At 33.6% G+C, this 24,124-nt stretch overlaps 1 protein-coding gene across 12 annotated transcripts in view; it reads left to right on the plus strand.

Annotated features, from left to right (window-relative positions):
- IQSEC1 (IQ motif and Sec7 domain ArfGEF 1) overlaps nt 1-24,124 on the plus strand; it is a 321,447-nt gene that overhangs the window by 291,934 nt on the left and 5,389 nt on the right. For 10 of the 12 annotated variants that reach the window (XM_087923921.1, XM_087923924.1, XM_087923913.1 and 7 more), the window contains 9 exons: nt 3,167-3,289; nt 4,575-4,741; nt 9,400-9,539; nt 11,572-11,601; nt 11,910-12,035; nt 13,120-13,219; nt 14,922-15,083; nt 16,302-16,478; nt 23,856-23,905. In XM_087923921.1, the coding sequence (XP_087780047.1) occupies nt 3,167-3,289; nt 4,575-4,741; nt 9,400-9,539; nt 11,572-11,601; nt 11,910-12,035; nt 13,120-13,219; nt 14,922-15,083; nt 16,302-16,478; nt 23,856-23,905 (1,075 nt within the window). The remainder of the gene's footprint in view (nt 1-3,166; nt 3,290-4,574; nt 4,742-9,399; nt 9,540-11,571; nt 11,602-11,909; nt 12,036-13,119; nt 13,220-14,921; nt 15,084-16,301; nt 16,479-23,855; nt 23,906-24,124) is intronic. The other 2 variants (XM_087923923.1, XM_087923922.1) reach the window with 1 other exon arrangement.

Genomic DNA, 24,124 nt, shown 5'->3' on the forward strand with positions numbered 1-24,124 from the left:
TCCAGTTGCAAATGGTGTATTTGTTGTTTTTTGAAGCAAAATATGGTTTTGTTTTTAAAAAATGACAGGTTTTGATTATATAAGTCAACAGTGCTTTACATAAAGATTACAGCTAACCAATCATATTTGCTGACAGTTTCAAAATGCTAACAGCACCATGAACCAGACATTGCTCTTGTGAGAAAGTGGGAAAGTGTAAAAAACATCCAGCCAGTGCCCTGTTCCAAGGTGCTCCTGTTCTGTAAGAACATTAATGTGTGCGCACGCGCACACACTCATACATGGGCAATTCTAACATATATCCACTCCACCTTTTCAATAAATACATTCATTAAATGTATTCATTTAACCAGGTTGTTTAAAAAAAATTGTGAGTGGTGTCTTTAAGTGGAGATTAATTGGCTGCAAAGCAATTCTTTTGGCACTAAGGAGTGCCTCAGAAGCAGCAAAAATTACATTATATCATGCCAGCCCTTTTGTGACCAGATGTTTTTCCAGGAGCTGCAATCTGTTAAACGGAAATGGAATAGGAGAAGCTGCATTCTAAACAATGACTGTAGATAAGCACCAGATTTTAAGACACTTAAAACCTCTTGTTGGGAATAGATAATACTGGTTCCTTAAGTCTAGAAATTGATATAAAGAATTCCCATCAGTGGAAAAACAGAGTTTTGTGGAATTACAGTGATTCAAAGGAAAGAACCAGCTTTGCTTTAGTTTCAAATATGTTAGCATAGAGCCTGAAATAGATTAACTTCACAAGAATAGGACTGCAAGAATATGCCAAATACTTAATGAAGCATCACTGTGGAAAATAAAAGTTCATTTAATGTTGAAGGGAAATGAGCAGGCAATATGTCCTCTCTTGTGGTTTTGTGTGTAGCTACTGAGCCTCTTCATTGACATCTGAAATCTTAGAAGTATACAGTTGAGTAACTTGCCTCCATGAGATGATATTCTGGGCTATGAAGCTAAGAATAGTCAAATCTAATTGATTCACTGATAAGAGACCACTAATAAACACCATGGTAGGGTAAACTAATCTAAAGCCATTCCATAAGATGACAGTGATGAACTCACTTGCATACTTTTGCCAAGAAAGTTTCATGGAGGTATCTCTAGTCATCTGAGCTTAATTAAGTAGACGTTAGCATCTTATGCAATAATTGGGAAATGTAATTTATATTATATGCGAGTCCCTTGTGAGCTCTTCTTAGATTGATATGGCCTATTTGTTTTGTATTTATCTGAATACTGAAGCAAACTGTACTTAAAAATATCTTACCTGATCTTCAATCTTTCCTGAAAAAAATCAACATTTCTTCAGTTCAATTCCAAAGCTCTATATTTGTAATAGTGTCCCTGTAGTTTCAAATGCTGCTGGAGAAACTTATTTAAAACTATCAGATGAAATAGTTTGTATAGGAATTGGACTACATAAAAATAGTGATATCTTTTTATATGCTGTATAAAAATTAGGAAAGTTATTTCTTATGCCACTTTTTATTTTCTCTAGTTATTCAACTTTTTATGGATTAAACATTAATTACTTTATTCTTCTTTTAAGCCATGAAGTAGAGATTGAGCGACTTAAACCAACTGACATACAGCTAAAACATTAATACATCACAATCTGAACTTAAATCAATCGGTATTAATTAGCTTATATTTTAGTATGTTACTTTGTGCTGTGGACTATATATAGGGCAAGAAAGCAGAAAAATATCATTCACATGCTATGGCAGTTCATATTTTTTTCCCTTATATAAATGTCAGAACTTTTTTTAAAAAACAAAATTAATTAGATATTCAAAATGCTAAGTTTATGATATAGCTACATCCTAGCTTAGTTTTCATTTCACTGTCTGTATTTATGCATTACTACCATAGCTGATTAGGTTGTAGGGGAAATTTTCCAATGACTAAAGTGCAAAATAGTAAATCAGAAATAGATTAGAAACTAATTTGACACTCAGGCATTCCATTAACTAATGGCTGACCTTAATCATGCTAAGTATGTAATCAAGATAAATTCAATCCAGACAGTATCTATAATGACATTTTATGAACGGAGAAGCAAGTTTTCACCCTTCATTCAAAAACTGGTTCCCATTTGCCTTATCTTGGTTGTGGGTTCGTACCAATTATAGCATTTTGGGAAAATTCCATGTCAAAAGAAAATGAATCTAGAGAGATCTTAGAAACCAACAATATAACAATATAAGGGTAAACTTTGTCAGGAAAAATTGGGCCTCATGAATACAGGCTGCACAGCCCAAATTCTGATTTAGACTCAAAGACTGCAGGAACAATGGTATCCTCATGCAGAGAATCAAAAGACTTAATGCATATTCAAAACTGCAGGATTTACAAGAAAAATTACCTGAGGAGTATTGGTCCTGAATAGACTTGCATTCTGAACTGCATTAGATATGTGCCAAATTTAATGTGAGTGAATCTTTTTATATAAGGATTTCTGTCTGAGACAAAGACAGAGTTAGACATATGCATATTTTACATATAGTTGACTATTTAAATTTTGACCATTTGGAATTTGACTCCTCCCTTTTAGACCAGAGCTTTGATTACTTATGTAACTATGTCTGCTCTGCTGAGTCCAATGGTTGAGGCAGGACAGTACAGTTCCTGCAAGAATCATTAGGAATCAGATGGCATACAAGTTTTAAACATCATCATCATCATCATCATCATCATCATCATCATCACTACTACTACTACTACTACTACATACTGTTTTGTTTAAATTTAGAACAAAAACCTAATAACACATTTTAGACAACAGTCAATCCTGAGGAATACCAGTGATATCAGTTCCTGTCAGAGAAGTCTCTGAATATGTTGCTGACATATTGTGTAACAAATGTGTCAAGATCATAACTGAATCTCTCACTATTATTTAGTCTTTCTTTGCCAGTCCCCATCCTGACATTATAGGAGATTATAGGAGGAAAAGTAGAAAGCATACCTATCAATTTTATTATCATGGAAATATAAATAAAAATTCCTTGTTTGTCCAATCACACTTGGCCAATACATTTATTCTATTCTATTCTGTTCTATTCTATTCTATTCTAGACCAGTTAAATTTACAAAAAGAAAACTGGTTGTGGGAAACTAAACTAAATTAATGCTTTCTTTGTTTCAGCTGTGTTGTGGATGAGATGGACTTTTCAGCTATGGAACTGGATGAAGCTCTCAGGAAATTTCAAGCTCATATCCGTGTCCAAGGAGAAGCTCAGAAAGTAGAACGACTCATTGAAGCTTTTAGGTATGACACTGCAAGCTGCAGAAGCTGATTGAAAATGTATAAGTCTCAGGAACAGTGCGGTTGAATATAGTTATTTTTTTAAAAAAATTGCATAAGCGATTATTCAGATAATCTGTTAAAATTAAATTATGCATAGATGTCCCAAAGGTGCTTTTTCAAAGGGCAACTTGACTTTCTGGTTTTTCACTGAAGACATCTCGCTCCATATCCACGAACCTTCTTCAGCTTAATAAGCTTCAAGAAGCTGAAGAAACTTCTTGGATGAGAAGCAAAACATGCTTAAAAAAAACCCAGAAGGTCCAGTTGCTTCTTGAAATGACTAAGAAACGACTAAGAATTTCCATAGACAATATGTATATATGTTGTAATTCCTGGTAGCTTAATTTGGCTATTCTTTTGTCATTTATTTTAAACTGAAGCAACAAAATGATACTATTTCAGTTTAAACTTTTAAAAAGAAGTTAAATATATAATCTCAATTTAAAATGCATACAGTTAATGTGATAAGCAAAGACATTTCTCATTAAAAGCAATTCAAATGTTCTTTATACTGGTGGAAATGTAGCAAGAAATCTAAAAGTTATCCAGTGTTCCTAAAATAAAGGTATATACCCTCAGGCATTTATAGTTGTTAAATCAATGGCATCATTAAGCAGAGAAAGGAAAATGCTTCTATCACCACTAAAACCAGGTGCCAATCCTGTGTCTATGGTATATAATAGGAATCTGTGATTACTGCTGCGTTATATGAATAGTTACATTTTTGGATGACTCATTTAGGCTCTAAGTTTGCTCTGAAGCAAGGATATTTTACAAGCAACATGGAATACTTTTTATGAATTTGGCTATTCAATTCACCCAAATCAGTATTATATATCCGGTTGACAAATGTCAGTCACATTATGCCTATAGTTTGCAATAGTTTTTAAATTACTTAGTATAAAGCACATAAGTTTAAATTTTAGACGTGTTGGTGAAGTGTGCAAGTTTATGAAATTAATTGCATAAAATGATAACAGTTGTATTTTTGATATATCAGTAATCTTTTACATAATACATGACATTTGAGAGATTTAATAAAGTATTCTGCAGCATAGACTCTTGTTATTAGATAAGAGAATAGAATAATGGAGTAAATACTGTTTTATTTTACATTTTATATTGCTAAATGAATAATGATAAGAATATAATTTAGCTTTCTGTATGAATGTATTGGATTTTTTTTATAAATGCCATATCAACTTATCTTTGAATCTCACCTATTTTTCTAAATTGTCTTTTCTAGCCAGAGATACTGCATCTGCAATCCAGGGGTTGTAAGGCAGTTCAGAAATCCTGACACCATCTTCATTCTTGCCTTTGCGATAATATTATTAAATACAGATATGTATAGTCCAAATGTAAAACCAGAACGTAAAATGAAGCTCGAAGATTTTGTCAAAAATCTAAGAGGTAGGCATAACATGAAGATTTGTCATTATCTAGAGACCTAGATTGCCAACTGTACTGCAGTCGTTCAACAAAAGTAACCCCCTGGCGAGTTAGGTGGCAAATAAATTTAATAATAAAGAATTTAGCCATTCTATTTCAGAAGCATTGGAGGAACTAGTCTACTCTACCTGCTTCCTAGGGAGGAATTAGTCCATCTTACCTGCTTTCATTTTTTGGAAGCAGGCTAAGGAACAATATTGATAGATTTCCTCATTTCAAATTTTGCACCATACTTGGGTTCCTTCTAGGTCTGAACACAAGATGGTAATAATTGTATATTCAACGATTTGCAAATTGTTTGAGTGCTCTTTTGACATTATAAGGTGGCTTGGGAATCTATGTGAAGAACAAAGTGTATCTATTTGTGTGTGTCTGTGTATATATGTTTGCCTATAGATACAGGTATATATTCATCAATAAATAAGTTCTTCTGTTTCGACTACAAACACAGACTTCAAAAATGCTTGTCTATATTTAAATCAGGAAATGACAATGAATAGCCTATGGATATCAGTTTGCCTGTGGATATCTCTCTTGGTACTATTCATTAATATAAGCTGACTTTTAAAAAGAAAAATAATTGTGATTGAAAATTTAGTAATAGTAAAAAAAGAGACAAAAATATAAGGAAAAGAAGAACGATATTTAAAGAATAATTTCCAATCTTCAACACAAACAAACTTAGTAATTCCTTACCTCCTCTCCTATAAGGTGACATTCAAGTTTCTTTTCTTTTTGTAACTCATCCCTTATCAATACACAAATGCACAATACACAAATAATAAATAATTAACATTTCAGTCCTGCTGCTAGAAAAAAAACTCTGTAAGGAACTTGGATTTCTATAGATTTTTATAGAAACATGTCTTAGTTTAATCTTGATCAAACAAACCAACTCTATATTGCTTCCTTTTGATTCTAATAATCTACAAGAAATCTAGTATTTGATCTGTCCTTAATTTTTTTTACCCATTTTCCCCAGGCTTCTTTGAGGCTTTATCAAACCTGTTTTGTAAATCCAGTAAGATGTCATTATCTTGGTTTATCATTTGTATTTCTATTTTAACTGTCATCTCTATCTTATATCCACAATTGTTTTATTTTCCTATATTTCAACAATATAGGGTGTTTCAGCTCTTTATCTTGTAGATATTCTAAGATATTCTCTTTCACAACAGTCATTTCCTCTTTAACATCTTTTGGACATACATAAAAATAAACCGTTGTACTGACATTGTAGCTGCTAGTTTTCTGACTCCATGCTTTGAATATCTCCTGAAGTATTTCAAATGTCACATCATTTTCTGTCATTTTGTCCCAATACTGACCAAAGCCAAAAGGCAAGCCTGTCTTAATCCAACCTTTATTATCTTTTTTTATAAATAACTCAAGGTGGCAAATATATCTAATGATGCTTCTTTTTCCTATTTTCCCCACAAGAACAATCCTCAGAGGAGAGTTGGCTGACAGAGAATGACTGGCCCAAAGTTATCCAATTGGCTTTCAAAGCTAAGGCAGGAATAGAACTCACAATTTCCTGGCACCTTAACCACTAGACCAGATTGGCTTTCTTTTTTTTTCTTTTTTCTTTTATGTCTGGAATCATTAGTCCCCTTTAGTGCCCAGTTTCTGAAATCATAAAATATTGGATTTCTGTTATGACTTAAAATAGACTAAACAATTTAGTTCCCATGAAGGTGCTCTTTATTGATATAATTATATCTAACATCCTACAGCAACAATTCTATTATTACAAATTTGTTTGTACCCTGAATTTATTTATAACTTTATTGGATTAAAGTCTTATTTAGCTTTTTGATATTTATTTCACTTTCTGTAAACTCTTAGGTTTATAGCTAAGTTTTCTTTCATTCTGGAATAAAGGCAAATTTACCATGTGACTTCACAAGCTTTTCATTTTGAATCTCTATTAGCCTTAAGATAGTTAATTAGTTCAAAGTTATTAGAAATTGTGATTAGCAAACCAAGTGTCCATAAAAAGGTTTTCTTGCAATTGAGATTATAGTGGTTTTCTTTTGTCTCCCAATGCTCAAACCCATGGCAATCCTGCAGTCTCCTTCTGAGGAACAGCTGTGCAGAGTTCCATGGGACTAGTCTACCCACTGATCTTTTGTTGTAACTGTGATGTTGTTTCAGAGATGTGTTAGCTTGCCATTTGTCACCTAGAAGTCTGGCTTTTTTTTAAAAAAAAGTTTAATTTAATATAAATAATATAATATAAAATCCTGTCAAACAGGAAACAAATAGTAAAAATAGGGAGTGCTATAGTAAACATTAAAAATAGGGAGCCCTGCTCCAGTTAACAGTGGTGTCCCCCAAGGCAGCATTCTAGGACCCACACTCTTTATACTTCTATATAAATGACCTTTGCAATCACCTTATAAGCAACTGCATCCTCTTTGCAGATGACGTAAAACTATTCAACGTCTCTCCAGTTTGTCTTCTGGTAATTTGGTGGTCTGTAATCACAACAAGCAACCACTTCAGGAGAACAAATTGATCCTAAAATACCAGGTGGCCACAAGCAGTTCCCTACTCCTGCCTTGGGGTGGAATAATTGGCATTTGTGTGTTTTACTAACAGGGTTGAAGAAGAAAAATATATCTTACAGCTTTTATGTAATAGTTTCTTTGTTTTTTGTTATTTGTGCATTTATGCCATAAAAAGCCAAGCTACAAAAATATCAGATGATGAGCAGAACAAAACAGACAACATAGGTACAAGGACATGTTTGTTTATCCTTAAAATCATGTTTGCTATCCTCAACATGAAGTACTTTCTCCCCAGCAAATCTGTCTGTAACCCAAACACATTATCATTACCTTACTGTTAAACAACATGGTGGTGAATGTGTGGATAATTCCATAGTCATAGTACCTGTAAACTACTACTTCTATGCTAATATTGGTACATACCTATTCCAGATTGTTTGTTTATGTGAGCAGTGTGTTAATGCAATAATTTATAGAAGAAATATTGTCAATGTTTGTGATCGAGGCTCAGTACAGTAACCACTGCTACCATTAAACTATACAGCTGCAGATGGGTATTCAACAGTAGTAATCATCAAGTATTGTTCATTTAGTATTTCTGCATTCTATAAACTGTATTTCTAATTATAACGATCCCTATGTGTTGCCGAAAGAAATACATATTAAGCAATCAGATGACCAAGAATTAGATTTATTTTTTGAAGTTATCTGTCTCTGATAATGTCATAATGGCTCTGTGCCAAATAGATCTAGATATGACTTTGTTAATATCATAGAATATATGATATTATTGAAATGACCAGAGGAATAGAGAAGTTTAAAGGTGTCTTTTTGGTATAAACTTTTTAAAAATCATGTCAATGGAAATTAGCACTTTTATTTCAACATTCCAATATTTTATACTGTGACAGTATTCTGGAAATAATAGAATAGAAACAGGCTTGAGGGCTGCAGAGTAGTCGTTTCTGGGGAATCCATGGTGCTGTCTGAGCTTAGTCATTTTTTGCAGATGTTCCATTACCAAACTAAATAATATCATAAACAATATCTACATACCATTCAAAAGAGACCATCAAAAAGCTAGAACACTTTCTCACCAGCAATCAACATGATGAGCAATCCCTAATGAGCAGAAATTAACATCAAGATTAACATTAAACCAACAATGAAGAAGCAAACAATACTCCAATCAAGGAACTACCAACTCAGACGAACAAGCTGAGTTGGTAGTTGGTAGTTTACCCAGTTGGCTGGAGTAAACAACAGCCCAATCTAGGAACCACCAAAACCATTCCCACCAACACTGATCAGGAAAGCCACTTGTATGAAAGCCACTTGTTTAAAATGAGAGCAAACCCCATTGTATACTAGCACTGGTATTCCTTATCTAGTTTGATAATGAAACATCTGCAAGACAACAGTCAAACTCAGAGAGCATGAAGGACCCTGTTGTTCACCCCTGATTTACAAATATTTTCTCCTATCATATGATACTTATTTCTGTTTTATATCATTTCTGGGACTTGATCAAATAATGTTTATTATAATGTTTATTATTATTATTTATATATAATAATAACTACTTTTAAAACGAGTCCATTAAGAGGGGGCTGTTGTCTCCATATTTTCTTCAGGTTTTTGCAAAGGCTCAAATTACTAGATAAGATGCACCATTAGTCTTAAATAAAAGGTTTTTTTATGTTCTTACAGTTGTTGGTTGCTGTAGCTTCACAGTTAATAGTTGTGTGTGAATGGAACACTGAAGTTGCCTATTTCTGTTTAACAGTGGAAATGTTCCCAGATTAATTAGCTTTATGCCTGGTTTTTTTTCATTGCAAAATGGCTGTTTGTAGTATGGTATAGAGAAATCCAGACTTTAAATGGCATAATGGTAATATTAGCAGCCGGGACCTGCTTTGTGGTTGATATTCTAGACAAATTTTATTTATTTATTAAATTTCTATCCCGCCAATCTCCTGTACAAGGTGACTGGTACTATCCAAAATCAGATTCTATCTTTAATGTGGCATTATATGAAAGATAATATAATGAAAGTGCAAAGATGGTACATATATTAATCAGCAATAATCAAAATCACTTTTCCAGGTGTAGATGATGGTGAAGATATTCCACGAGAAATGCTCATTGGAATATATGAGAGAATCCGAAAACGGGAACTCAAGACCAATGAGGATCATGTGTCACAGGTCCAAAAGGTTGAAAAGCTCATAGTAGGAAAAAAGCCAGTAAGTTTCTTTTATGGATATGATTATGCATAAACTTAGACTGGATTGTCACAGAATGTTGCCAGAATATTCCAGGACAATAAAAGTCTTCTAAAAAATCATAGTATGTTTATAATCATAAAATCAAAAAATGAAGAAAATTGAATAACCTTGTACTGGTAGTGTATTACAGTACTGTTACAAATAGCAGGATTTAGATTTCATGGCATTTGAAAGAATGGTTGGGTCTGAATGGGGCAGCTAAAAGTTCAGCTTTATAAAAAAAATTTAAGAGTAAGCCTTAGAATTGTGCGCTTCTTACTCTTCTGCTTGCCTTTGATGGATGTTTTCACTTTGACATGATTGATTGTTGATAAAAGTGCTGTCAAGTTGGCGTCATTTCTTATTAACGACATAGAGATTTTTTTTTCTAGGATTATCCAACTGTACTCTGGTCTTTTAAATCTTAGTTAAGTTTCCCCCAGTTAATGTAAATAGTGATTTGAAATCAGTTTGTTTCAACAAACCATAGTTAACATTAACTAGCCTGTCTAGTTTATGAAGATATTATGTTCAAGTTGCTGTTATTTTAAAATATTATTTCCTGTGCATGGGAACAGAGAAAAAGATTAGAGAGGAAGTGCTGAGGGAACAGAGTGAGGGTCATGTTTTTTCTTTGAAAACCTATCTGGCAAAATGAAAGGAATGGTTCTTTTTCATTACATTCATTGAAATTCAAAATGCTGCACCAATGTAAAACGTGTGGTCTACTAGCCTATCTTAAGGGAATTTCTGGATGATATAGCTGGTGCTTCTGTTGAAGCTCTTTGGAATTAATTATATCAAGAAAGATAAATAATGCAAATGTTGGAAGTGATTAGAACTATCTTCTGCTATCACTTAATTGCCCATGGAGCTTAAATGACTATACCAGCTGGCATCAAGGAAGTGTGCTTTCAGAAGAAAAGAATAACAGAGTTGGAAGGGACCTTGGAGGTCCAAACCTAAGGGAACCCTATAGCAGAGAATCGTATACCATTTCAGATAAGTGATTGTCCAATCTCTTCTAAAAACCTCCAGTATTGGAGCACCTATAACTTCTAGAGACAAGTCTGATTAATTGTTCTAACTCTCAGGAAATTTCTCCTTAGTTCTAGGTTGGTATTTTCCTTGATTAGTTTCCATCCATTGCTTCTTGTCATGCCTTCAGGTGCTTTGGAGAATAGCTTGACCCCCCTCTTCTTTGTGGTAGCCCCTTAGATATTGGAATACTCCTATCATGTCATCCCTTGCCTTCTTTTCATTAAACCAGCCATACCCAATTCTTGCAACTTTTTTTTCACATACTTTAGCCTTTAGTCACCTAATCATCTTTGTTGCTGTTCTCTGCACTCTTTCTAGAAACATCCTGCATGCAAATTCATGCTATATATTTTGCTTTGAGAGCATATATTTGGTCCTCTGCAATAATAGCTTCTCCTCTGAGTTGAGGCTCTCTCTATTATCTTTTAAGTTTTCTTTTTGAAATTCCATTCTGTTCCACTGTACATAGTTTTAGGTCTTCTACATGTAGGAAACAAAAGCAATAAAATTTATTTCTATGCCATCAAATAAACTTTACCTGAGCAACACAAAGATACTAATAACAAGAAATTTGTCCTGTGTTTCTGGAATGGAAGGAAGCTATAAAGAAATATCCATGTTTGTCTATCTTTGGTATATCTTAGATGAACAACAAGTTCATCACATAATAGGATACCATTTTTTTCAAGACAAGATGATTTTGTCAAGATGCTATTGCCATAAATACTAAAAATGCCACTTCAAAAGCAGAACAGATAAAAACATTGCAAATATACAAGTTTTATCATTCAAGTTTTCAATTATTTCATATTTCTAACTCTTTTGATGATCTGTACAATTGCTACAATCTATATTATGGAAATGTGTATTTTATATACTTTTAATCATAATTAGACTGAAATATTTGCTTGATAAGGTACAATATTGTATTTTTTCGAAGTTTAATTATATTTTGTGTCTTTTACCATAGATTGGATCTTTACATCATGGGCTTGGTTGTGTAAGTGTTTGCTTTCATATTTATATATTCAGTAAGCAGATCTCACCATAATTTTAGAAATTGGCCCTTTATAAACTTGAATATTATATATTTGATTTGGTACAGTATTCTAGTTTGTACATAGAAAAAGCTGAATCACTAATCTAATAAAATATTTCTGTTATACAAATGGAGTTTATTAGTGCTTTCTAGGTAGGATTCAGTTCAAGAAAGAGAAAATAAATTGCAAGTTTTATTTGCAAGGAGCACCCTTATAAATTTCAGTGAAATCGGTTATAATACATAGCATTTTTGTTTCTAATTTATAGGTTCTGTCTCTCCCACATCGGCGACTTGTTTGTTACTGTAGGCTTTTTGAAGTTCCAGATCCAAATAAACCTCAGAAGCTTGGATTACATCAGCGAGAAATATTTTTATTTAATGATCTCCTTGTGGTATGTGCCACATAATTTATATTATTTTATTATAAGGGAAAACCATTATTAAGCAAGAAAGCTTCCCATAGCTCTGGTAGATAAGATACAAATGTACAACTAACTACCTGATTCTGTGGTTTCTTCCCCAAACCCCAAAAACTTTAACCTTAGACTTTCTACTATTGACCTCACCCCTTTCCTAGGGGGCATGCATAAGCGCACCAACGTGCCTACCGTCCCTGTCCTATTGTTTCTTTTATTTTTCTTATATGTATCCATATATTCATAACTATGTTTTTACTTATACCTATTACCTTGTAAGCAATTGACAAACCAAATAAAATAAATAAATAAATAAATCTGTTCCCATCTGTAATCTAGCAGACCAGAGCTACATATATCAAGCCCTTAATTTATATTTTAAGAAACCAAAGCTGCTTGGTGGATTGGACTCAATCCTTCCCCTCTAAAGTAATTGCTTGTCAATACATTTTACCTATTAAAAGCAATAGGCATATTAGTGTTGAGTTAACCTTGTCCTCACACACTTAACATGATAGCATATTCATCAATGGTACAAGAACATTAATCTCCCACAAAAAGGAATGAATTGAGTATTCTGGGTTTAATGAATTGTATTTTGTTTTCTTATGAGAGAAAATAGTATACATTGGTATATATCGGGATTCTCAAATGCTCCATTCTTTTATTAGAGTTAAAGTTTACTACCATTTGAAAGTTTTACTACCATTTGAAACAATGTTAGAGGTACAAGAGTAATAGGATCCTAGAAATGTTTGCCATTTAAAAATGGCCTAATTCTATGCATTCTTAGTGGTATTATAACTGTTATTGCTAAAGGCTTGCCCAATCAGCTATTCTAGAAAGAGTATCTTTTCCAATTCTTCCCTTGATTAAATAAGTATGGCATTGAGGCAGAATTAGTATTTAGAATGCTTGTTGATGTGCAGTAAGTACCCAAATGTGATCTATATCATTTAAGACCATAAAGCTATGTATTACAAAGTAAATCTAGAATGCTCATATTTTAGTTAGATAATATGGTTCTTTATTTTTATTTATTTGTCTGTTAATATTTTAGGTCACTAAAATTTTTCAAAAGAAGAAAAATTCAGTTACATATAGTTTTCGACAGTCCTTTACCCTCTATGGAATGCAAGTTCTCCTTTTTGAGAATCAGTGTAAGTTCATTTATGTAATTTGAACACTAGTTGTAAATCATTTTTAAGATTGAATGTATCTTTTAATTACATTTTTCTAACTCCCCCTTAATTTGACCTCAAATGCCTGGAAATATCATTACTCAAGAAGCAGCTACAAAGAGTCTTATTAAGGCCATTTCCTTTACAGATATTGAGTTTTGCGATAATTATGACTCCAAATAATGATTGTAAGTCATGATAGTCATTAAATGCATTACCATATGACAATGCCTAATTTTACAACTTTTTTTCTGTGGTCATTAAACAAATCCATTTTCTTTAATGAGCATTTTTTTTTTGCCAGAAATCAGATATAAATCACAGAAACTGTTAAAAAAAACCACCAAAAAGTTATGGCAATGTGGCCACAGAATCTTGCAGACAACGATAAATGCAAAACAGAATTGGATTAGAGAATTAGAATTCTTTTATTGGCCAAGTGTGATTGGAAACACAAGGAATTTGTCTTGGTACAAATGCTCTCAGTATACATAAAATAAAAGATACAGAAAAGAATATATGGCCATGGGGGTGGGGCTGCCTCCATAGTTGGTCTGGAACTGCGTCATAAGTAGCTCTGGGGAGCTCTGTTGTAACTTCACTCAGTGACTGGTAATTAAGTAAAGACTACTTGTAAATGGCATTGTGAATGCAACTAATCGGGGTTTAAATAATGTTTGGCATTGTAAAACGTTTTCTAAAACCAAAGAACTTAATAATTCAGGGGTCCCCAACCACCGGACCCCAGACCGGTACCAGTCCGTGGAACATTTTCTACCGGGCCGCCGGTTTGCTGGGTGCCGCCATCTTGTTTTGATGAGAGAGTGCTTCCGGTGAGCTTTTCCGGTTGGAAAGCAACGTTTGGGTTCTGAAGGAATCCTTGCGCCTTAGTTTCATCGAAGGGGGGGGCGGCTTCGAACAAAACTAAGGCGTGGGGATTCTTTCAGCACCCAAAGCAAGGCGAGCCGAGCGGCCGTCCTGAAGCCGTCGCGAAGCCCATCGACAAAGGTACAAAGGAGGAGTTGAAGGTGGCGGAGAGAAGCGGGGGATGGCTGGCTGGCCGGTCGCTCGGCTCGCCTTGCCATGCGTGCTGATGCCGGTACCGAGCCGTGGCACAAAAAAGATTGGGGACCACTGTAATAATTGATTAGTCCATGCCAAAGTCATGTCTTTAAGTTCCTAGGTAGAGCAAATTTTGCTTGTTGGATTAGATAATTTCCTGATGACCATTCAGTGTCTCTTGAATATATTAGTTTTCGATACCATCACTGCACGGACATTGCTTGTAGTTCCATCTGCATGTACCCCAAGTGCAGGATATCCTTACGTTGATTTTCCTAAAGATTTTCTAAGTTAACATTCTGAAAATATGAAAACATTGAAAGTATTGCTGTAAGAGGAATTAACACACACTGGAAAATTTGCTAAAATTATGCTTTCCAGTAGCTGAAAGATTAAAAACCTAGTGTCAGAAAAGGTTAATTTGTTTGTTAGAAATGTGCAGTGCAGTGGATGTAGATCTCTGAAGGTCTTCTTTAGAAGAGAATAAGAAAAAAGAGTATGTATTAAAAGGAATCTTTGATGTATTGAAATATTTTCATAGATGGAGCTGTGGAGAAATAATGAAATGAAATTAATACAAATGGGATATTTTTTGGTTTTGTTTTTTGCTACCTCTTAGATTATCCAAATGGCATACGACTGACATCAGCTGTTCCAGGAGCAGATATCAAAGTTTTAATAAATTTCAATGCTCCAAATCCCCAGGACAGAAAGAAATTTACAGATGATCTGAGGGAATCTGTTGCAGAAGTACAAGAAATGGAAAAACACAGAATAGAGTGTAAGTACAAAGGTAGATACAGTAGAGTATCTACTCTACTTAATTCTCAGTTTCATGAATCATTCCTTTCAAGTGCTTTTCACAGCTCTAATAGAAATACATATATAAATACTTCCAAGTATATCATGTACATATATTTATATAGAGCTCTACATCACACAAAGCTTGAATATTTGCAAAACCATTTATCTAGAGTTGTGCATCCCTATCCAGAAAGTTATGTTAGGATTAGTATGCTTAGGCTCTATCTATTAAAAATATCATTTTGTATGACCCAGAAGGCATGACTTCTGTGTTGTGCTGCTGCTATAAGAAATAGCCTTCTCTCTGAGGCTGAAGAGACCCAACTCTGCAAGCCTTAAAGAAAGCCTTGAAGACTTAGCTGTTTCAATACGTGGTGAGTCTTTATGTCTGCCAGCCATTGACTTTGAATTGTGAAGGGTCCTTGGTTTTCTCTAAGCTTGGTTGTTTCATTGCCCACAGTAGGTAACATCATCAGTAAACGTCTGCAAGAAAACAACCAAGCTCAGAGAGCACCAAATGAGAGCACCTCATTTCAACCCTGAGCTACAAATATTCTTCTTTATTGGTACGGTACTATGAGTTGTGTTTTGTAAATAGTTGCACCTCCCCAGGTACGCCTGTTTGAAATGGAAAATGACATTTTTAGCACATAGAATACTCCCCTACATTGAACTGAGTGGGGATTTCTCCCATGATACAGAAGTCCTGTCATGTATAACACAATTGATGGATTTTAGTGCAGTATTTGTCCAAGTTTTAAAATTGTTTCTTTTTCAGTTGTATTTATTTATTAGATTTACATTTGCCTTCCTTCCAGGAAGAAATGGTAGAGTATCTAGTACAGTAGTCTCCTTTCCAACTTCTCCCCATTGGGCTGAGAAAGAGCGATGGGACCAATGCAGCTCCAATGCACTACATAAATTGTTATTGTCATACATAAATATCATAAAATGAAGACACAGAATAACAGGTATAACTGACAGATAATCAGTAAGCATGTCCATGATGTGGGGGAGGTAGACAGAGAGACAGACAATTTTTATTTTGGAGGAGTTATAGAATCTATATAGCAATAGCACAGAAATTAAAAGTTCCACTTGCTTGTGTGGCCAAAATAATGCACTTCTGACCTCCTGGAATACATTACATAGAAGGTTTTAATTCATCATAGAACTCTCTTTTACCTTTTTTCAGCTGAATTAGAAAAACAGAAAGGTGTAGTGCGACCAAACATGTCTCAGTGCTCTAGCCTGAAAAAAGAGTCTGGCAATGGAACGTTGAACCGGGCCTGCCTGGATGACAGCTATGCCACAGGGGAAGGCCTCAAAAGGAGCGCTCTTAGCAGCTCCCTTAGAGATCTTTCTGAAGCTGGTAAGCTTGGCATTTCTTCTCTCGTAGATTAATTTTGACATATTGCAAGATTTTGTCTGTGAAAATGAATATCTAGAAATCAATCCGTAAAAATTATGCGCTCATTTTTTCCCATTTTTCCTTTGCATTTGAAAATATTGGATTGCTATAGCTGGTCTTTGTATACAGATTTTTAAAGAGGAACAAAAGGAAATGTTCCTTTTATATTGCAGTTATTCAATGATAATATATATTTTATAAGGAATAATTAGTTTTGCTTTTTATCTTTGTTTCTTCTGTTTATTAATGTCATTAGGGGAAAAAAATCCACCCGAATCACTGTGTGCTGGCTGCTGCTTATGCTTTTTGTGGTTGTTTGTATCCATGTAGAATACTGATGAATGAAATTGAGTGAAGCCCTGCTAAATTCTATAGCGGAATGCAGATCAGACATACCTGTGTGATTGATGCTACTTAATTGTATTGCTCAGAAAACAGATTCTAGATTTTGCCAAATGTGGCATATGTGTATATTGTACTGCTATTTTACCAGTATGATGGTGGGGAACCATCATGGCAAAGTAGTTACTCCAGTTTTGCATTACTGCTTTGTGGCTTAAAATGGATTGTGATAGCAGTTTAACATATATTGAAATATATATATGTTACATACCCGATTTTGGATTATATACATTTTCTATGTGTGCAGGAATTAGATAAATACCTCTATTATGTTTGGAAATCAGCGGTGTATTTTGCATGTCAAGCAGGACATTTCAGCCATGCGTGCATAATATTAGACACAGAAATGATTCCTACTGTTGCTACTAGTATTGCTCTGCATTTTAACATCATGCACATCATCCTAAATTAAGTATATCAGCTATAAATACATGATTTAATTAATATTTTTCCTATTTCTTGTTTTCATTATTATACAAAGTAACATGTAGCCCTCTTTTAAAAATTGGATGTTCATTTTACGGATGTTCTGAATTTAATGTATAATGAAAGGAATACAATCAATATTTTGTCTATAAATCTTAAATATGCAGTATGAATCATTACATGCAAACATTTATTTGCTCATCAGAATATATGCATATGTATTTTTTATCCTTGTAGGTTTCATAGTATTTTTATTCACTTTAAACAACTCAGTGGGCAATTCAGTGACGTTTAAATATATTAGTTTCACTGAAAGAGATTTACTAAGTCTTTTAAAGGTACTTGTGTGATTTGGATGAAATCTCAGTAGTTGTTATGTAGTTTCATTTTTTGCTTTTGCTTTTCACATGAGAATGGCAACATTATCATTTTTAGAAACAGGAATTTCACTGTTGTACTGGTCATCTGAGAGGATTATGAATTAATATATTTCATCTAATAAGGAGCTTTTTATTTTTTTTATTTCATACATTATCATGTAGATAGTTTCATCCTATCCTTACAATAAACAAGATGAATTTTTAATGATCACAAAATAATTAATATGCCTAGGGCATGTGGCATCTGCTGGCATAAGCAATACTGACAGTTGTTTTCCAAAGCCAAACATGGATATCAGGACAAAGGAATTAAGTGCTAAACATATTAACATTTGATAAACTTTAATATTTTTCATTTTAATATTGTGGAATTTGTATGTTTGGATTTGTGCAGTGCAGTTAATTTGAAAAAAATTGGAGTCAATTGGGGGTGTTAAACATGGATTATTTCAGTTATCAAAAAAGAAAATCAGGCCTTTTATGTAATAATAAAATGGTTTTTGTAATTACAGGAATGAGTTCAAGCATAAAAATCAGGAAATTTATTATTGCTATTTTGAATAAGAGAATTAAAATAATGAAATAACTTGTGGTGTAGATTTGTAAATGATTAAAAGCTTAAGATAGAATCCAGTCTCTAGATGAATTAGTTTCATTCCTGAAGCCTTAACGGAGAAGGTGTGAATAACATCTAAAATAAAGGATTTTTATACAGAGAGGTTTTAGAGAAAACTTGTCAAAATTATTCCCAAATGTTATACGTGAGCTTGCTATATTTGATTGTGCTAGGGGTTTCAGCCCTAGCCCTACTCTTGGAGGTCACACGTGTCCTCCCATTCATTTTCTGAATTTATATACCTTTAATCTGTTTACCCCATCCCACCTCTAACAGCTGCCAAGGTCTTCCTTTCTTTCCAGAACCTGGTTTGCATGCTTTATCTCCAAGAAAGCTTGAAGGCAAGGATTGAATAGGGATTATGAATATAAAGGCAGACAAACACCACAATTTCTTCTTCTTAGGTCCACCTAGAAGAAGTCACCTGGTCAAGTCAGGTGAGAAAGGCTTCTGGAGTGTGTGTCAAAAGCTAGAAGCTCTGATTGTCTGAATCAGAGGAGTGTCAGCCTTGCAAGATAGTCTAGATGAGAAGCACATCCAGGAATACCAGCTCTATCTTTGTATGTTGCAAAGTACCCCTCCTGTCCCTCACTTTTTACTTTTCCCAAAACTAGGGAGGGTCCCTTCTGAGTCACTTTTGCCCCTCCTCTTCCTTTGGATTGAAATTTCATTTATCAGATGATCTATCCTTTCTGACTCTTCCTCCTGTCTCCCAAGATCATTCCCATATACACTATTACAAGTTCTCACTCTCAGAGAGAGGAGAGAAAGAAAAGGAGATTCCCATCACATCCTTCTTCCATTGTATGAGCTGGGGCTTCTAGAGGCAGCCCAAGTGCTGGGAAACTCAAAAGAAGCAACAGCAGCTCCAGTAATAACTTCAAGGGGAAGATAGCAATGAAGCCACAATGAAGCTTCCAGGGCTGGAGTTTGATTTTCAAAATCAAAAAATGGGCACTACTGCTCTTTAATGTTTATTTTAGGAAATTATAATAGTATGCAGTACAGAATTATTATAGTAACTATCATATTTTAACTTCTCAACATGTAGGATGTTCTGCTGTATTTAAATCCAAATGCTTTGAGCACTTAAGTTAGGTATTCCAAGTATTCTCCAGTAAACATGGACCCTAAACCCTATTATAATGTATGGAAGTGGATATATAAAATCAGTATTGATTGCTTGGCTTGGCTGAGAAAAAAAATAAATGATCTGTACAAAGTACATCTTTTCAGTTGTCATATTCCTTGATAGCATGTAATGTAATCTTGGAGCAAGTAGTTACTAACATTGACATGAACTAGAGTTATGAGTATTAATTTTCCTATAATATCCAGTTTGAGTATCTTTTTTAATCTGGAAAAAGGAATTAGAAACACTGGATCACAGAAGGTAACTAACTGTGCCAAAGTATCATTTATTCTTCTACAAGAGATACACACACGCACACACACCAAATCTTTAATGCAGAAACTACTACAGTGTATCTGACAGGTGACCATCTAATGTTTTTTGGAGCCCTCCAGTTGTTTAAAGACCCCAAATTATCAGTTTCTGCAGTTGATGTATTATAATAATAGTCAACCTGCACAGGATAAATGTCATGAAAATTCTTTGACTCATAGTAATTGCTAAATTGCTAGTAAAATTATGATTGGTTTCATTTTGTTGTTATTTAGGGTAACACCCAAAATACTTATGAAATAAACTTCATGTAGAAGAAAACTTAAAAACATTGAATATGCATAAATAAGTTAATTTTTCTGAAATCTCCTCTTCTTTACCAAAATCTTGCTTTGCTGAGTAAGATGGAAGGTATATAATTTAATATATAAATAAATAATTTTAATAATATCAAGATGGCATTTTCAGTGGCACTTTCCATAGACTGTTTAAAGTGATTTGGGATTGCATGTAACAATAAAATGTAAGATTTTTAAAATATAAATTCGGACTAAATTGCTTCACCTAGAAGATGCATTTTGATAGTAAGAGTACCCTTTATGGAACTGTTGAGATATATCATACAGAATCATCTGATCTTCTGCTTTCTATTGCATAATGTGTTTAATGTTTTATTTGGTTTTTTTTTTGCCAATCACATTAACTGTTTCTGAGGCTTCTCAGGACAAAGGAATAATGAAAATTCCTTTTGCTTTTCCATCAAAGCATAGACTTTTTGCCTGTAATAGTAATAAGTAATATCCCCAATACCATAAATATACTTTTAGGTTGCAAGCATCATATCTCTCCTTTCTGACTCCATTTTTCTTGCTTACACTTGTGACCCGGAACATCACTATCCATGCACAAGAGGGCAAATTTGAAGTGAACATGTAGTTTGCTGAATTACCCAAAGGAAACATTAGAGAGGGAATTTTTTAAAAAAACTAATGAAAACTGCATAAAGAAGGATAATATAATTGATTAGTGTTTGCCAATGTTGGCAACATTAAAATGACTTCAGCTCCCAGAATTCTAAGGAAACTGGAAAAGGCGGGCTATGGGAGATACTGTAAATATTAAAAGGATAACAAGTTTTCTTGTGCATCAGTCATTTTCTGATTGATACTAAGAAGTTATTTTAAAATTTTCCCGCTTGTGCGGTGGGTTGGACTAGATGACCTATAAGGTTCCTTCCAACTCTGATTATCTGTTATCTGTTTAAAATGTCTTCAACAAAAGACATTGCTTAAAAATCAAGGAATAAATCAAGGAGTTCATGGAACTGGGACTGAGAACAGTTTTTGCAGACATCCTCATAAAAATTGCAAATCCCAACCACCTCCAATTATCACAGAGGAGTGAGCCCGGCTAGTGGCACAGAATGCTGAACAACAATTGGAAGTGAGTTTGGATGGTAGAAAAAAGTGACTAAAAACCATGAAGCTTCTATTTTGCAACATTTTATTCTACATTCTCAGTTGAATCTCATTAGATCAGTAGATTCAATAAAGAGTTGAAAAATCTTTGAACAACTTACACTGAGACCACAAATTTTAATTTTAATACATGAGTGATCTCTGTGAGATTAATCAAAATTTTCCTTCATCATACTTTTATTACACATTTATATAAACTGTATCATTAATAGAAACTGGAACAGGCCACCTTAAAATATTCCTGAACTAATATAGAAGTATTGATTTGGACTGATATTTTTTATCCTAAACACATTTTTTTAATCCCATGAAAGTACATTTAGTAATTCAATTATATTGTAAACTGCCCAAGTCTCTCCATCAGTGAGTTGGCTGGCATAAAATTTTAATAAATAAAATAAACTGATTTAGGACATCATGTAACTTCATTCAGACTTTTATCACATAATACTAACTTTAGGACTTGTATGAGCTATGAAATAGGTCTTACAGTAACCATAATTCTAAAATGGAGATTTTCTAAGGAAACATACCTTTCAAACATGCCTGTTTGAAAGAAATCCAACTTGACAAATATTTTAACAGGGTTGTGCAAATCCTTTGAAAGAGATGCTTTGTAACATATGATTGTGCTTAAAAAGCATGATTCCTAGATTTATAAAGGCAGCTCACATGCCTGCTTCTTCCCTTTACCTATTACTTCGGTTTCCAGAAAAAGAAATACCTGCCTTAATTTTCATTGTACACGCTGTCATGTGATATACAGCACTTCTTTGAAAGGCTTTGCGCATTTGTAAGTAAAAACATGATGACAAATACCAGCCTGTCCTAGTTAAAAAAAAATAGAAAACAGATTACATAGAATAATATGGAATAGCTTATTATTGTTGGAGGTAACTTTTGAGTGTCAGATTTTTATTTTAAACCAATATTTTTAACTGGCAAATGATAAATTATATTCACCATATTTATATAATATTCTGTTTTATTTTTACCTTAAAATAATAAAGGGTGTTGCTTAGCATCTCGGACCTTGGGATCTTACACTTTTCTTTTCTATTGAGACTCAGAGTCAATAGAACTTAAAATCTTAGTTTTTTTCTGTTGAAAATTTTCTTCTGTATAATGATATTTATACATGAAACTACTCACTATGCATCAATTTCATTCTTGTGGAATTCACTCTGACTTTTTAAAAATAAGTAGAATGCTTTCTTCTTGTCCCTCTGAGCTTGACTTTCTATGTTTTGTTAACTACTACATATAGAAGTAGATATTATACATCTTTCTTTACATTATTGTTTGGCTGCTAGACAGTAATCATTGTAATGCTCAGAATTATCATAAAAATTGCCCTCATCCCCTTTTATTTTAAATCTTCGTTCACATTTAAGAAGGAAGGACTTCTTAAGGCAGAAAGTATCTTTTCTCTTGAGGGCAAAACAAGAAAAGTTTAGCATTTCTACCTGAACAACACTTCGGGGCTGTTGTTTATTTCCATGCTGTTTCCACAGTTGGCACAGTTGGTAAATCTAATATTTAACTTGGGTCTTCTTCCTCCTTTCAATTTAAATTTAGAACCACTCTGAGTCATTGAGAGTTGGATGGCAAGCAAGTTTAATAAATTATCATCATTATGGCATAATGTTACATTCCATATAAAGTAAAATTACCAAAGTGGTGTCTTGGAATCTGTGTTTTTCCATGGAGTAGTGGAAAAATATGCTAGGAATGGGCATTCAACAAACTTTTAGTGTGAAGTATCTGATCTGAGCACCCATCTTTAAAATAATTGTAAATCCATGTAAATGTATAAGCATCACACAGTGAACAAACAAATCTTGAACATAGCATTGGATTAATTATTTTTGTATGTAAAATTAAATTTAGTTTCCTTTGTCATGATTATATGAAATCTATTATCTTTCACATAATTATCATGTAATAGTAGCAAAAACGCAGACAGCATACTTGAAGTCCTTGAGTATGACTAAAAAACATTTAAATAGATTTTGAGAAATGCATAACCATTATTTTAAAAAAATAAATCCTATCCAGTATGGCCATTTTATATAAACATTTTACAGGATAACACACACATAGACAGACAATTGTTCATGTGTATAATTATGAATATATATTAAAATGCCCATAGATCTCCACAAAAATACAAATTTATAATGAAACTAGTTGCTTTAACTTCTAATTCTTCCATTATAAATCATGAGCTATGTTCAGACTTGGACATGTTTAAAGTAGGTATCAGTGAAATCCATGGAACATAAAATTATGGATGATTACATTAAGTACCATTGCTCCAGTAGGCTTACACTAAATCTGGTTTCAGCCACATTAAAATAGAAATCTCTTCATCGACTTCCAGGCAGTATAAATTACATTCTTACCTGAGCATGAAGCCCACTGAAAAATACAGAAATTGCTTTTGAGTCAGTGTGCATAGAGTTTAATTTTAACTGTGTAGTTCTGTAACAATTCCTGGGCTATCACAACATGCAAAATTAATCTTCGGGCTGCCAGAAAAAAAGTCCTGCAATGCATTAGGGAAAATGGCTATTGATTCCCCAGGTCTTGTTTTGGTCTCTAATCTATGGTATTGCATGTCCTGGGCAGGCAAGCGTGGGCGTCGCAGCAGTGCAGGATCGCTAGACAGCAATATGGAAGTAAGTAGGAAGTTACTGATGTCTAGCTGGATGTGATGTGCATTTCAAACCTTTATTTTATATACATATTTTGCTCTTTTTTTCTTCTAACATACAACCTGCCTGCCTCAAATAAAATGCATGACAAGGCTTTATAGTTTTAGCCTTTAAAAACCAACACTACTTCTGGTATGTTTAGATCATGCATCATTTTTTTTATTTCAGCTGCTGTTCTCCCCT

This window comes from Pseudonaja textilis, chromosome 2 (assembly GCF_049901715.1).
Source record: "Pseudonaja textilis isolate UNSWEBS1 chromosome 2, rPseTex1.2, whole genome shotgun sequence".
Lineage (NCBI taxonomy): Eukaryota > Metazoa > Chordata > Lepidosauria > Squamata > Elapidae > Pseudonaja > Pseudonaja textilis.